Source organism: Sceloporus occidentalis, unplaced genomic scaffold (assembly GCF_023333645.1).
Source record: "Sceloporus occidentalis isolate IW3139 unplaced genomic scaffold, rSceOcc1.0.p SCAF_2, whole genome shotgun sequence".
NCBI lineage: Eukaryota > Metazoa > Chordata > Lepidosauria > Squamata > Phrynosomatidae > Sceloporus > Sceloporus occidentalis.
The window spans coordinates 247,645,630-247,662,177 of NW_028316982.1; the positions used below are offsets into that span (position 1 = coordinate 247,645,630).

Below are 16,548 nucleotides of genomic sequence, written 5' to 3' on the forward strand. Positions count from 1 at the left end.
AAAGCCTAATACCATGCAGAGTTAGGTTCATGTAAGCTTAAATAAGTAGTCATGTTTTACATTATATCGATTTGCACCTAGCATTGCATAGTTACTGTTTCGATACATATTCTTGAATATCAGGATTTCTTTCATGTACTTTTTCTAGCATATCATAATGTCTTAATTGCTAGAATCCAGAGCTTCTAGGAGTGCTATTTAAAACTATGCTGCATTCAAGCAGTAGGACTTGTTTCAAAGTAAATATACATACTCAAGATTTATTTCTTCTTGTTTTTTTAAAATAAAAATCTAGAGCACTCATCATCTGTGAATCTACTTACACTCTCTAATCTGTGACAAGCTGTTTTTTCCTATATGTACATGCTGTGTTACACAAGGCAGCATGCTGATAGCTTCCTGCTACTATTATTCCCTCCCTCTTGTTCTTTGTTATCCATTATGCTTCACACTACTAACTGCTGCTGCTGTCCACCAGAAAGAAAAACTCCAGTGCGGACAGCAGAAGGGTGATGGTGGGGGGGAGGTAACAATAGCTAATGAAATTGCTATCACCCACATCAAGCCTAGGAATAACTTCAAATTAGATTCAAATTCTTCAGCAGCAAAAAGTAATTGATGTTCCAACCTACTTGTTAAAAATGTAGCCACTATCATAATTAGTGTGTGTTGGTCATCTCTCTCAACATGACATGGAAGTACACTCTTCCATGAGAAGACAGCCAGGCATTCATTCCACTTTGGTTCATTGGATCATAACTAAATTTGTCTATAAGGTCTTAACCAAAGTTCACACCAACTTTTCAATTATTAATTATCAATTAATTATTTTAATTATATAATTATAAATAATTCCTGACCATTGCCACAAAAACAGAGTCCTTTGACACTTTAAAGACTAAAAAAATTAAAATGTACCAAAGCAAATACATGTACCAAAGGGGATAACACTGCTATGAGATTTAATGTTTAGAGAGTAAATATTTAGATAGTAAAGTTAAAGGTTTGTTTTGTTATTCAGATTTAGGAAGGACATGTTGGAATACAATAGATATTCAGTGAAGAATAAATGGCAAGATAATGAAGGGAGGAGAAATTAGAGCAGATGGTTAAGTGACAGAGAAAAGAGGGAAGTCTTTTTTAATGGGGGGTAAGAGGTAGGAAATGTTATTAAGCTATATATTTTTGTTGTTTTGCTTTGTTGCTGTTGCTGTTTTTTGCTTACGTTTATGTCTTTATTAATGTATATATATGTATATATGTATATATGTATATGTTTCTACTTTAAAAAATAATATTATTTTTAAACAATATAAAGACTAGAGCATTTTATAGCATGACCTTCCATGAACTATGGCAGTGTTTCTTAAGCTATCTGATATGGCAGATAGCAAATGCACCCCCTATGTGCCAGGGAATGGGCACCATCTTTCTGCCCATTGGTTCCCGCTCTTTCTTTCTCTCTTGGAAACTTTCCACGAATCACAGCCACTGGCTCACAGGTTGGCACCAGCCCATGGGCTGCTCAGAGTAGTGCTGAATTTGATAAAATGCAACCCTGGTTCCCTTAAAAAGAATATCCTGCTGTTTGTATTTACTTATAAGGATTTTATCTTACATGAGTAATTTCGTCATGATAAATTTCCCCTCCATTTGGTTGTATCTGATGAAAAGGACTATAGCCCAAGAAAGCTTATGCTCTAATATGTCATTGGAGAAGAATATGGAATATCATACAATAAGTACTAAATATCATAGATGTTTCCAGATACATGTCAACACATTTTTAGATCACAAATACATTGTTTCAGTTCTCAAATGCTAGTTTGATCCTTAGTCAAGTTCAGTTTTTCATATCATTGTTTAAGCAAATTATTTTTTTCCTTGTGGAGTCTTCATTGTTAGCTGCATGCAGAATTCTGGAGTGATTCTGACAAAAGGCTGGCTCTTATATGTGTTTTTCAGGAGCCAGAATTGGAAGATTGTGGTATTAATACCATGTTACTGGTCCACTTCTTTGGAAGAGGAGGAAAAGAAAAACTTCAGTATTGTGAATTCCACAGGTAGAGTTATAAGCTATTATTTAATACCTACCTGTCATCCTGATTGTTGTGTGGTGTTCAAGTGTATGGGATGTATAAAACCTAAGTGAATAAAGCCTGACATATTTTTAAAGTACAGTTTTACTATTCTAATATCCAGGCAGATGGCACAGCTGAATATTGTATATTAATGTGAAATTTGGTTTGTGTGTGTTCACAGATATTGCCATCTCTCTGGTACTACCACCATGGAATGTACTTTCTAGAAGAACCTGGCCAATTTCTCATTCTTAATGTTCAGCAAGACCTTTTATACTTAGCTATTGATAAATATTCTTACTCTTTTTCCTTTTATCTGACATTTACCCACATATGTAATCATGTTCTGCACTGCTCTGAGAAATGCAGAATTGTCATACAGTGCTATGCACTTTAACTAAAATATTAAGCTGTAATGTAATACAATATTTTACAAATAGAATTTCTCTTTCTTACCGTAGCTGCCTGTGCTCCCCCCCCCCCCCCCCCAATATTTGCTTCAGAGAGTTTCTAAACCTTGTAGAACAAATTTTGAGAGTGCATAGAGACTGCATTCTATCCTCGGTCTTCTGAGTAGAGGCCATTAATGGTTCAACTGGATTCTACCAAGGTTGTATAGGTTTTAGTCAATCCTTCATTGAATTATCATAATTTGATACTCACAAGGCCTTTATACTATTGTTAAACATTACTAAAAAGCCGATTTAAAAATCATACAGTCACTACATGGGGGGGGGGGGGGGGAGAGATTCTTTCTAGGAAGATACTTAAGCAACAACAACAAAAAATATTCCCAAAAAACAGATTATAGAATCATAGAGTTGGAAGAGACTTCAATGGCCATGCAGTCCAACCCCATTCTTCCATGTAGGAATACATAATCAAAGCATCCCTGGCAGACGGCCATCCAGCCTCTGTTTAAAAACTTCCAAAGAAGGAGACTCCACCATTCTCCATGGGAGTGTGTTCCACTATCAAACAACTCTTATTGGGGAACTCTTTTAATGTACTTTGACTCCATTGCTTTGTATCCTAGTCTCTGGAGCAACAGAAAACAAGCTTGTTCCATCCTCAGTAGGCCTTTCAACAAATATCCCTGTTTAAATAGTTAAAGACTATCATATCACCTCTTAACCTTCTCTTCTCCAGTCTAATCATATCCAGTTCCTTAAGTTGCTCCTAATAGGGCATGGTTAGTAAACATTTCACCATTTTAGTCGCCATCCTCTGGACACGCTCGAGCTTGTCAAGATCCTTTTTGAATTATGGTGTCCAGAACTGGGCACAGTATTCCAGGTGGGCCTTGACCAAAGCAAAATTAAACTTGTGCTGCTGTCTTTTTCTTTGCTGCATCAGTGTTTTACTGAAAATAACAAATTGGGTAATATTTATCTGTATGCTCAGATGTTAAATGTATATTGACAGAATACAGAAGAATGTAAGAATGATTCACAGCACAAATTCCTGACTCAAAAGTAGTCAGAGATCTATGTTCCCTTCATATTTTGATGGTGAATAACTTGGAAAAGCAAATCATATAGAAAATAACACACAGCAAGAAATAGTCTCTTTATGGTGGTGATATCTGTAGAATGAAGATTTTGGATAGCAATCTACTAAGGCTTGGTTCAGCTGGACCAATCATTGAGGCCTGCAAAATCCAACCATTTCCTTCTTTCTATCTCAACCTATCTAAACTTCTCTCTTCTTCCTCCTTCCCTTCCCTGTTTATATTAACAGTTGTTTAGTTTTGTACCTAGATTGGTACAAAAACTAAACACAGCTAGAAGCTAGTTTCCATTAGTGGTATGCATTCATTCTGAAAATAAGTAGAAAAGGAAACTAATGGTCTTTATTCATTTTTGAAATGCAAACATATGGAGAAAAATGAAGAATTTCAACTGCTTTGCATTTGGGCCTCCTTTGTGTTACATGCATTACCTAGGACTCTGTGTACAGCCCACAGAAAGGTCAAAGGGCAGGTCAAAAAAGAGAAATAGCAATGAAAACGACAACAGGGAACTTCTACTTAGTACATATATTAATTAGATGTTTTAATTTTCTGTCACCTGGGAGCACTTTGACCAAAATATCTGAAATTTGACAGTTTTGGTAAACTAATTGAATAGTAGAATGCTTGCAAATGCCATATGCACTTGAATGGGAAACACCAAAGTTAAACATAACAGAAGACTGCTAAAAAAGTTAGTGGAAAATTAGTGGAAAAGTTCACTAATAACTATAAAACAAATTCACATGAATGAAAAATTAAATGAAGTAACCTTTTAAATAGAACAAAGAACAAAATATTTTCTGTCATGTTCCTACTATATTCATAGAATCATAGAATAATAGAGTTGGAAGAGACCGCAAGGGCCTTCCAGTCCAACTCCCTGCCATGCAGGAAATCCAAATCAAAGCATCCCCTACAGATGGCCATCCAGCTTCTGTTTAAAGACCTCCAAGGAGGGAGATTCCAGTACACTCCGAGGGAGTGTGTTCCACTGTCGGACAGCCCTTACTGTCAGGAAGTTCTTCCTAATGTTGAGGTAGAATCTCTTTTCCTGGAACTTGCATCCTCAAGATGGAACGTTCAATGAGATAATGCTTATTTTCCTTTTCCTTTCTCCACATGGCAGTTCCTCTAGCTTTCTGTGAATACCACACAGAAGATTATAGGATCCTTCTAAATAGGGTGCACTATGGGTAGAACATAACCCTAGATGGGAGCAGACTTTAACCCTAGGTGGGTGAAGGCACCTTCTGTCCACTATGACTTTAGATCCAACACAATGAGAACACAAGATCAAGCGCAAATAGAACACAGAGTCCTCTGTAGTATGGGAACCAATACAATGCAGCTTTTTTATAGCAAGAAGGCAGTGTCAGTGTTTCCAGTTCACTTTAGAGATGTCTTTCATGTGGCTTCTTCCTCTATCAGGAAGCAATTGCCTTGTTGACTCCTCCCAGCTGACTGTGCCACCATTCCCATGAATATCTTTCACTCTGCCACCAACACCCCTTTGCCCTCAAACTGAAGTTCTGGAAAATTCAAACAAATTCCTATTTATTATTTTATGGTTTTGGTTTATCCTAAGTATTACTCCATACTTACAGTACTTAGGGATCCCACCTGCCACCATGGATCAGCTGCACAACCTGCAGTTTGTCTGCATTTAGCCAAACCAAAAAGAATTTTTTTTTCTAACACTGTGGAAATTATTTCCTTCCAGTGATTCAGGTGCAAAACAGCCTTTAGGGAAATAAGCCTTTGAAGTTCTTAGAAGAATTCTAACATAAGTTTAACACTCCTTTTGCTTGCTTTCTCCAAATACAGTGGAGCTTCCTAACAAAGGAAAGGCCAGAGTGCACCCTTAAAAGGTTGTTTGCATTTATAGTGTGAACTGGAATGTCTCAGGTAATTAGATAAAATCCTGCTTTGACCCAGTGAGGCATAACACTGATAATACTGTGTACCTACTACATTCAGCAAATGTAGGTTAAAGACCTTTGCCTACCTCACAGATAGAAGCATGTAATCAAAATTTGACTCCCACATCTTGCTCTTAAAGCTGTTGGGATAAGTGTAGGATTTAATACAGGTAATTTTTCAACAGTGGCATTTACTTTTCATGCATTTGGAATGCGTCTCCTTATCATTACCCGTTTATACCCATTCCATCTGCATTGTGACATGGCAGTAAAGTTTGTTTTAATGCACAGAAAGGTGAATGAAAGGATCAGTGTCTCCCTCCTTTTTAAAAGCTTGCTGAAGATATCACTTTTCACATTATTTTATTTGCAAGTAACTGAAGCACATCATTTCTGGCTTTCTATTGTTCAGGGAAAATGTGATTTCTATCTGATGGCTTTTCACAACATTTTTACCTCACATGGGAAGCCATTGTTGGCTTTTTGATCAAAGTGCCATGATGTTTTTACAAGAGATGACTGATGAGCTGTACAGACATAGATCATTGTCAAGGCGGGGGGGGGGGGGATGATGGTGAATGCTTTTATCATTTTCCAAGTTCTTGTTAGAAAGGCTTTCCATTGATCAGTGGAGTAGCGAGAGAAAGCAGGAGTGATTACATTTGATTAGGCTGCTTTAAAACCTGTCACACAAGCTTTAGATATAGTTACCTGTGTAATTTACATTCCTTAAAATGAGGGGGGGGGGCATTCATAAGGCTTTAATGGTGTTTATGTGTTGTTAATAGATTCTTCTTTCTCCCCCCCCCCCAAAAAAAAATACTAATAAAACTTTGCCTACCATTGAGTCTTCCAGTTTACGGGTTGATTTGTTATTTGCAACACATCTTGAAGCTAGTGTACAAGTTTTGCCAACCTTGTAGAAGCCACTGTAAATCACAGTGGTAGCTGGTGTCCATTGGAGATGTGGGGCAAAAGGTAGGGCAGTTAATAGTAGGTAAACCTCATAATACGAGCCAATTAAATCTGGCATTTCCCACCATGTCTTTTTTGCTTGCAAAATTCCTATATACATTTACACTATGAATTGCAACTGAAGACAAGAAGCTCAAGGTGAAACTAATTTCACACAAAAACAGGCAAATCACTTGATAGAGCTCGCTATTTTAAGGGAGAATTTCAATCTTATCACTATAATACACTTGAGCACTTGTTTGAAGTTATATTTATCTGCTATCACAGCAAACCATTGCATAGAAAAGGCAAAGTGAAGTTTGTGGAGTGGAAAAAGAAAGCAAATAGTCTTTGAATTCACATTTGTTTGCTACATATGCAAACTCCTTTGGAGAGAAAAGACCCACTGAGTCAAGTAACTTCAAGTAACTAAAAAGAAATAGGATGGCATTAATAGTGAAGAGAGGTGTAGCAAAAGCACTCAAAATCTGACTGAATGGAAACCAAAACAATGGCCCACAGATTGGAAACACTCACTATACATTCCAGCCCTCAAGAAAGAGGACATCAGAGACCTGGCCAAGGCAGTTGATAACAGGGTGATTTAGAGGTCTCCCAGTCATGGGGTCACCGTAAGTCGGAGTTGACTTGGCAGCAGTTAATGACAATAACAACAGCTTCAAAATCATGAGTGCAGACTTGGGGTCAGACAGAACTTCAGCACTAAAAGTGAGTGATTGTTTCTTGGCTGTCTCTTCCCAATTGTTTTAGTGGTAACTCCCATTCCTATCTTGGGTTTTCATCCAGAGGTGGGCAGCTGTTCCCTTCAGATGTTTTTGGATTGTAGCTCCATCAACCATCACTATTAACTGTGGTGGATGTTATAGATGAAAACATCTGGAAAACCACCATTGCCCAGCCCTGATCTAGAGAAGAGCTAGAAAACTTGTACTCCTCCAGATGTTGAACTGCAGCTCCATTTGGGCATACTGGTTAGAGCTGGTGGGAGATGCTGTTCAAGATCTGGAGGATCACAGATTGTCCACCCCTAGTCTAGAGTCTTGGTTTTTCAGGCTTTGAATTCAACGAAGCCATTGTAGACTGGGAAGAATTGTCTGGTTATACAACTCTTCCTCACTATGCTCCAGCATAGAAGATGAGACCATAATCTCACAGATTTTATAGGGCAATTCTTCCTTGTTAATATAGAGTCCAGCAGCTGGCTTTTGAATTCAGGACCTGATTGACCAAGAATTTATGGAGATAAAATATATTAACCAAGGTCTTAAGATGGATCTCACTGCTTCTGCCAGAATTAACAATTCCAACACCACTCCAGCAGCCCTACCATGCACCCTAAAACATTGTTTCCAAGGATTTTCCAGCCCTCAGATTTTTAGAGTGCATAGGAGGCTGCAGGATAGAGGGAGGTTGCCTCTCATAGTGGAAAAGGCTGGATCCCTATCAAGTAGCCAGTTGAACTCTACCTACTATTTGCAGTTTTTAGAACTGTTTAACCTTTCATCAGATTTTGGAAGGCATAGCTATTGTTACTAATATCCTTTTCTGAATTATTTGAATTTACTTTTAAATGCTGCATTTATGTGTAAATTTTTACCTTCTTCCTTGTTAATGCTATCCAAACAGATTTGAAAATTGTCTTTATGCAATAGCTTGTTCTTGTGCTTCATTTCTTGAGTAGCTTCAGAGCAGCACTCTGCAAGTAAAGTAATCAAATTTACCAATTTATTTTGATAACCCATCTTTCTGTCTAACAAGGAACCTTACCAGAATACAATGATTAAAGAATGTGATAATAAAATACATAAACAGCACCATAAAACCTCTATTTTTAGCAGAGAAGCATCACAAATACTCAATAAATCACAACCACCACAATAAATTATATTGGCAGAATTATAAACAAAAATCTCTATATTTGAAGAAATGCATATTGGTGTTTTAGCAACACTATTTCCTATTTTGATTCCAACTAATTTTCAGCTGATTTTGAGAGAGTTCTAGCAAGTTTTCAAGTTATGTTGTGGGGCTGGGGAAGCAAAACTGCCCATTTTAAAAAAAATCTTAGGTGGGTCCATGGGTTTTCAGGCCACACTTTGGGGCTGCAAGGACTGAATGCAGCCCATGGACCACACTTTGCCCACCCCTAGTTTAAGCAAACTTCTAAAAACAATTTGCTGGAATTGGAAAAGTGATAAAACTAAAATAAACAGTACATGATTTATCCGTCTTCAACCCCTACCACTGCCCACAATTTAAATGAAATGAACGTTCTCAAATGGGTATAGTATTTTGATTTCACAAGGTATTCATTCTGTGACATTCCTAAGAATTTGTAATATTGGGTATAAAAATTTTAAAAAATGAAAAATAATTTTAGAATGAGGCCCTTAGATAACAATTAGCTTTGTCTGAGAGCCAGAATAGTGCAGAAGTGGTACTAGGGCTTGGGGGATCCAGTTCTAATCCCTACTGAGCCTTAAAATTCAACTTGGTGACCTTGGACCAGTTTCTCTCAGCCTACTTCAGAGGATTGTTGTTAGAATAAATTGGAAAGGAGAGCCAAGTATTATATCTTGTTCATTTGGAGGAAAGACAAAATATAAATGTACCTTGTTGTTTTTTTAAACTCATCAGGCTGCATCCGCACTGCAGAAATAATCCAATTTGACACCACTTTAACTGCCATGGTTCAGTGCTATGGAATTCTGAGAACTATAGTTTTCTGAGGCATTTAGAAATAGTCAGTCACTGAGAGTAGTGGGCAGGTCTGTTTTCTGCTGCCCCAGAGGATAGGGCCAGGTCTAATGGTTTGAAGGTACATGAGAGTAGATTTTGACTGAACATTAGAAGTAACGTCTTGCCAGTAATCTCAGCAGTGGAACCAATTGTCTAAAGAGGTGGTGGGGTCTCCTTGTCTGGATGTTTTCAAAAAGAGCTGGACAGGTACCTGCTGGGAATGCTCCTGCTGAAGATCCTGCATTGAGCAGCAGGTTAGATTTGATGGCCCATGAGGCTTCTTCCAACTCTATATTCTATGTTATAGTGGGGAAGCATGTTACTGGTGTGCCTCCTCTGCTGCCCAATTATTGATGTGGACTTTAAGGCTGCTGCCAACTACAATTCTCAGAATTCCATAGCATTGAACCATGGCAGTTAATGTGGTGGATTATTTCTGTTGCGCAGATGCAGCTGTTATCAGTTTGTTTACAGCTTTTCCCAAATAATGTTAATAATAATAAATAAAACATTTATTTATATCCCGCTCTTCTGTAACAAGACAATCAGAGCGGCTCACACTAAAACATCCATATACAATATAATACATATAATTACAATATCCCCCTTAAAAAGTATTAAATATATTACAATTAAAAGAGTTTTAAAATCAATTTATAATAAAGATAAAATAGGCAGGCTGGTAGTAAATACATGGTGTGAGGGAGTAATCATTCTGTGGCCAGGGAATTTATTCAGGAAAGGCCTGCCAGAAGAGATCCATCTTGACAGCTTTTTTGAAGCTGTCTAAGTTGGTAATTTGATGAATCTCATCCGGCAGACCGTTCCATAACCTGGTCTTTATTTTAGGGCAGCTTGGCTTTTCTAATGACTCTGTGTAGTGGTCTAATTGGATGGTCACATAGGTTTTATAACTTTAATGTTTCACATTTTCATTCATGTAACACAGATGTGTGCGTGTGTTGAACTTGCCTGTCAACTTATTGTGACCCCATGAATTTCATAGGCTTTTGTTTGGCAAGGAATACTCAGAGATTTAAACAGGAATATTTTTTTTCACCCCATACCTTCTACATCTATAAATATACATGGGTTTAGAGCACTCTAGTGGCAGAACTACTGAAAAACAACTTGAGAAACCTTTTATCATATATCAAATATTAATACAGTGTTAAAGGTAGAACCCTAAATGTATCTATGCAGTGAGACTTACTCCTGAGTAAATATGTATAGAATTTCAGCCCCAAAATTAATAACCTCATATCTTTTCTCTTGCTGTCCTGTACAACTCATCTTACATGAGCCAGTAACTAATCAATCTGTTACTTTCCCTTATATGATCTCTAGTGCTCTGCCACTTAGGTTACAGAAGTTGTTTTTCGCTTTTTTGCATACCTGGGAGCCAAAAGTTTGTATACTACATTTTTTCCCTCTATGAGTGAAAATAGTGAACCACAGTGATGCTACTTGTGTATATCATGATGTCAGCATATATATGCAATGTGTGAGCGGGCTACAAATCCTCCCACTAATAGAGTTTGTATTCTTGGTGATATCTTGAGTTATGTTGTCATTCTTATTTGTTAGGTTTATGCAGAATTTACAAACAGAGGTGCAAGAAATGGAATTCATCCAGTTTTCTAAAGGCCTAGTCTGCATGAGAAAGGAGGATTTTGTAGAGTGGTTGCTGTATTTCACTGAGGAAGAGAACAATGAAGTTTACTGGCAAAATGTGAAGGAGAGGATCCAAGGAGGAGAGGTTTGTACAGAGTAGCTAAAATTAAATTACTTTTCTGAAGTGCATTTGAAAATCATTTTTACTCAGTGTTAAAGTATAATAAAACCATTATTTTCAGTATGAATTGAGTTTTTTGCAGTCTTTACCATATTGGATACATGTCTGTCATCTTCATAATAATCCATCAAATCCCTTATAATTTTTTTTTGTCTTTTGCTTTAAAATTACAACTAACTCTGTTTTGTTTTTTCTTCTAGAGTATCAGTATGGAGGAATTTAAAACTTTCTGCCAGTTTACAAACCGCTTAGAAGACTTTTCAATTGCCTTGAAAATGTTTACTGTAGCCAGCCGTCCTGTTAAACAAGGTAAGTTCATGAACCTCATAGTTCTAAATTTACATAGGAAGAAAATATGGTGTACATGGCATTGGAATCTTTACATTGAAAAGCCATTGTATAAAATGTTTTTGTACCACTGCCTCTCAGTTCCTTTTTGATCAATCTTAATATACCAGATCAGCATCTCTTGACAAGCAGTACAGGTGTTAGAAAATTATTTGTTCCCAGTATTTGTTCTTGCTTATCTGGGGAAGCATGTACCACAACTGATTTCCGCTACCCTGGCTACTGATTTTGACAACTGGCATACAGCAACCTGCTACCTGCTTCAGGCCTTCAATATGAGAAGTAATAAATTGATTCCACCATACACTAAGGAATGACAAAGTTACTATTAAGAAATTATTGTACAAATTGGACCTAAACTCCTTTTAAAACTACATTCCTTGAGACTGCGTTTTACACCAAAAATGGCAAAAAAGTGATTTAAGAATCTTTGCATGTGCCTGTAGTTTGACTGCTTTTTAAATTGTGTACATACTCACCAGTGGAGAACTCTGTGCAGTTTCCTTGCCTGCAGATTACAAGTTTGTTTTTCACATGTTAGAAAAAGTGGTGAAAAGCTACAGTGATTACATGCATCAGTTTTCAGCCAGTGCCTGCAGTGTGTGAAATTGCCCTTAGATATCCTCTGCTTATCCAGATGTATGTGGGATGAATTTGCTTGCAGTTAACCATTAGAAGAAAGGCATTAGAACTGAAAGACTAAGAACCATCCTCAAGAATAATACTGTCTTCTGTCAATACCATGTTGGGCCACTCTTCTCATTGCTTCAGCCATACCTGTCCTTCTGATTATGTGCATGTACACCAAGATCCAATAGTGTACCTCCATAGGATCCCCCTGCTTCATACAGAACTGGCATTTCCCCTCCCTCCAACAATTCCCCATGCACCCTGAAACCTACTCAGGAATAGGCTTTTGTGAACTCTGAGGTTTGCAGCAGGAGGGGAGGAAAAGAAGGTGTCAGCCACATTGGTGTTGACTGCTGAATTAGACTGCTGGTTCTTGACCGTAAACTCCATCTGAATTTTATTTGTCTTACTACGTTAATATTATATGCTGAATGTAACCTTTGCCCTTCTTTTCCTTCTTTTCCTTCTATTCTGTATACTGCAGTATTTTCACAAAATATGAAATGATATTTTAGTATTGCAAAATTTATGCTGGAAAATTAACTCTGAGGCTGAAAGACAAAGGTTAAATGAGGGGGAAAGTGAGAAAAAAGCAGATTTCTTAAATCATTTTGAATACTCAAGAAAGAACAACCATAAAAAATCATAAAGAATAAAAGTCATACATCGTGAAAAGGCAGAGCTATTTTTAAGACTTGTTAGACAAGTCAGTGTAATCCAAATACACATTCACTTGAAAAGAAGATATTCTGACCAAATAATCTTTTTTCTTCTTCTATAAAATGCAGTCATAACTTCTTCAAAGGCTTCATATAATGCTTATGGTCTGCAATACAGTAACTTCAGTAGCCCTCATGGATTTATATTTTGATAATTTATTAGCTATCACAATTCATATTGACTGTGTTTATATTCAGGAGGAGTACAGTGGACCCTTGTTATACGCTGGGGTTTGGTTCCAAGATCCCCCGTGTATAACAAAATCCGTGTATGCTCAAGTCCCATTAAGTATAATGACATAGCAAAATGGTGTCCCTAATAAAAAATGGAACATCAAGGTAAATTTATACTTTTTTGGAACATTTTCAAACCGTGTATGCTTGAATCCGTGTATAAAAAATCTGTGTATAAGAAGGGCTGACTGTAATTTATTTCTTCTTTATAGAGCACTTTTCCACTATTTAGTACCATAAATTGACCCATAGTCTCAGTTGTTGTTTTATTTTTATTTTATTTTTTTATTCTTAGTATTTAATAAATTGTTCTTTTGCTAGCTGAATTCAAAAGAGCTGTGAAAGTGGTTACAGGACTGGAACTCTCAGAAAATATTTTGGACACCATCTTCAAGATCTTTGATTTAGATGGAGACCATTGCCTCAGCCATGCAGAGTTCCTTGGAGTTCTGAAAAACAGGATGCATCGAGGCTTAAGGGTAAAAGAATTTTGTTTCCTAAAATATTCAATAGAAAGGTTTAACTGTATGTCTAATCAATTAGAAAGACAACTTACCATATAATCCTATTTATTTGTGAAAATAGGTATTTCTATACTGTTCTGTTTTTTGTAGGTGTAAGTTAGTTAATCTTCATTGTACATCCGTCCATATCATTATGTTTGTGTAAGGATGTTTTAAAATATAAAACTCCACTATCAAATTAGTCTGCATCATTCAGGACTAAACCTAGGGTAGATCAAAAGGGATTTAAATTAGCAGTGTCTAACATTCCCATTCATTTCAATGGACCTACCTGAAGAAGGACTAATGTTGTATTTAAGTTTCAGTTTGCTCTGCCACAAGCAGAAACCAAGGGTGTAAATGCTATGGTGCTGCCAATAGACCAAAACCTAGGATTAGTAGCATCATAAGGTGATAAAACATCACAGAGGAAGACAGAACCATTTCTCCATTTTGTGGAAACAACTCCTTCCTAAAACTGAAGAAATGACTCTTCTATCCAATCATAAAAGCAAAACCAAATTGTTTGGCTTACTAACATAAGACCACACCATTATACATGCCAATATTAGCTCTTAACATGTCTCTCTGTTATCCAAAGAAGGCAAGAATGGGAGCTTGTTTTCATTGAAATGTCATTGGGAGACCAGAATGAAATTGACTAGACATAACACTGTTTGCCAAATAATAGAATAAGGATTTTCAGTCATTTAGATTTGTTGTATTAATAACTGTCTTGTTCACAGTGTAGTGTCCTACACTATAAGGGAAAGGATTGGCTGCTTACCTGCAACCATATTTTTTCAAGTGTTCCATCTGTGCATTCAGATATATTGCTTCTGTGCTAGTGCAGAGCTCTCCTTCAGAACCATCTAGTAGAGCTTTAGAGTCTTGAAGAGAATTTCAAGTTTTCTTCTCTCTGTACAATCTTACCTCTGAGTTAAAAAAAAAACAAAAGCCACATTGGAGTTAAGAGAATAACACAGATGTGCCTTAGAGGGGAAGAGGGTTAGTTATGTAAATTCACAGGTGATCACTTGAGGAATGACAGGTAAGCTCCATGCCCTTTTGGTGTGTGTGCTACACTCTTATGGGTGATATGAATAGCAAATACACCTGTTGACAGGTGAGAGAACAGAAGAGAGTAAAGTAGCACTTTACTTTACAGTGGTGATGGATGAATGTTGTTTGTTTTGACCAAATAAGTGCTTTACAACAACAAGGCAGAGGAACATTTTTATGAAATGGCGCAACTGTAGCCGTCTATCTTAGAATAGCTGCAAGATTGTTGAGTCAACAGCAGCATAACTAACTAGTAAACCAAAGATGTACACTAGTCTTCACAGCCCACTTTAAAAAAAACATTAAGAAGAGATTGGTTCATCTTTCCTGGATCCAAAATCTCAGCTGAAAATACTACTAGGTTTTTCTAGAGAAAGAAATAAAGCCTCCATAAAAGGGCAGAGCAAGGAGTGCAGGATTCATTCAAGTGACATTGAAGGTTTGAGTTAGAAAGTCAGTAAGAATGTTTCTTGTGATAGGTGAAAATTATAAACCATTTTGGGTTTTTTTTTTCAAAAGTTCATTTCTAAGGACCATATTATTTTTGTTATTGTTCAGTAACAAAGTTCACATTACACTCTTATTCAAGTATACAGCTCATTGTCCCTTCGCACTGTGGTTATAATCTCAAGAAAGGCTGGCTTAATGAACAGCAGTCACTGACAAGCAGAAGTTAGCAACCTAGGGGGACACTTGTGAAAGAACCACAAGAAATTTTATGTATACAGGTCTGTAGATATTGATGTTAATGATGTCTATAAATATTGAAGTTGAAGACTACACAGAAGCCTCTTCCAGGGAACAGTGACATGTTAGAGTCAGACAGAACTAGGAATGCAGTCTCAGCAAAGCCAGTAGAAGACGATGTAGTGACTTGCTTCATCTCATGTATCCACCTAGAAAAATGCAACTTAAATCCAGAGTGATAACTACTACTTTTTAAAAAACAGGTGCCTCAGCAGCAAGGAGTCCAAGGTTACTGGAAATGTGTGAAAAGAGAGACCATTAAAGGAGCAAAAGAAGTCTGGAAGCAAACAGGAAAAAGTCCTTTTTAAACATATCCATAAGAATGTGATTTTGCTACTATAAATTTTGCTTCACTTTGTGTGTACTGTATTTTGTTGATATGCTGTCCATATTACATATTAAAAATCACTTTATAAGTTAAGTATTGAACACATTTGTTTTCTCCATTTAATTTTGCAATATCTGTCAATATAATCGGGGGGCTGGGGGGCTGTTGTCTTAAGACTGTTATGATTTATAGCTTTTATAAAAAGTGTTTGTATTTCAGATATTACTGAAAGTTGTAAGAAACGGGTTTTATTAAAATTCTTATTTTGATCTGGAATTTAATAGAAATTATTGGAAGCATGAGTTGTGTAAAGGTGGCAAATCTTGTTAACAGCACTGGAAGACTCAAAATGCTTTTCTCCCTTAAAGATTTTAAAAGAAGAAAACCATGAAGCCTCTAATGCCAGAATGAATGTTATAAGGCCAAATCATTTTGAAACTGTAATTCTCAAACCATGGATTCCTGGTCCAATAGATCTCCCTAGCATTGAAGTGATTCCAAGATGTCCAATTTTAAATATGCACATTATAAATAAAAAGGTAGCTTTTGGCTTTTATAGCACATTACTGTTTGAATGTTTGAAATCTGTTGTCTAAGAAAGCATGTTTTCATCATCATCATCATCATCATCATCATCATCATCATCATCATCATATCTAGTATATATTCCTATAATTTGTACAAATATTTTTTCCAAGTTTTGTTTGCAAAAATGTTTGCTCAGCAAAACTCACTCCTATCTGAAAATGCTAAAATGTTTACATGGACTTAAAATGTGTAAATTGTGTGAATATGTATAAAGTAGAAATTCTAGGCAATTCAGAAATTAAAGAAAGCATCTCTTCCTGTGGATGTAAATACAATGGTTTCTGGTCTTGCTTCTCCCTAAGCTTCCATCAAGATCTAATGTATACATTGCTACCTTTGCTTACTAATATTTCCGTATGTGTTTTAC

General features: G+C 36.6%; 2 protein-coding genes across 4 annotated transcripts in view; both read left to right on the top strand.

Moving 5' to 3' along the window:
- The window catches only part of LOC149319939 (calcium uptake protein 2, mitochondrial-like), a 117,145-nt gene extending 100,689 nt beyond the window's left edge, over positions 1-16,456 (top strand). For all 3 annotated transcript variants that reach the window (XM_089512620.1, XM_089512619.1, XM_089512621.1), the window contains 5 exons: positions 1,966-2,063; positions 10,815-10,986; positions 11,223-11,331; positions 13,275-13,432; positions 15,469-16,456. In XM_089512620.1, coding sequence (XP_089368746.1) covers positions 1,966-2,063; positions 10,815-10,986; positions 11,223-11,331; positions 13,275-13,432; positions 15,469-15,573 — 642 coding nt within the window. In that variant the 3' untranslated portion in view covers positions 15,574-16,456. The remainder of the gene's footprint in view (positions 1-1,965; positions 2,064-10,814; positions 10,987-11,222; positions 11,332-13,274; positions 13,433-15,468) is intronic.
- The window catches only part of ZDHHC20 (zDHHC palmitoyltransferase 20), an 88,411-nt gene continuing 87,911 nt past the window's right edge, over positions 16,049-16,548 (top strand). Inside the window, exon 1 of the mRNA XM_089512625.1 lies at positions 16,049-16,132. The gene's annotated coding sequence lies outside the window, so the exon portion shown is untranslated. The remainder of the gene's footprint in view (positions 16,133-16,548) is intronic.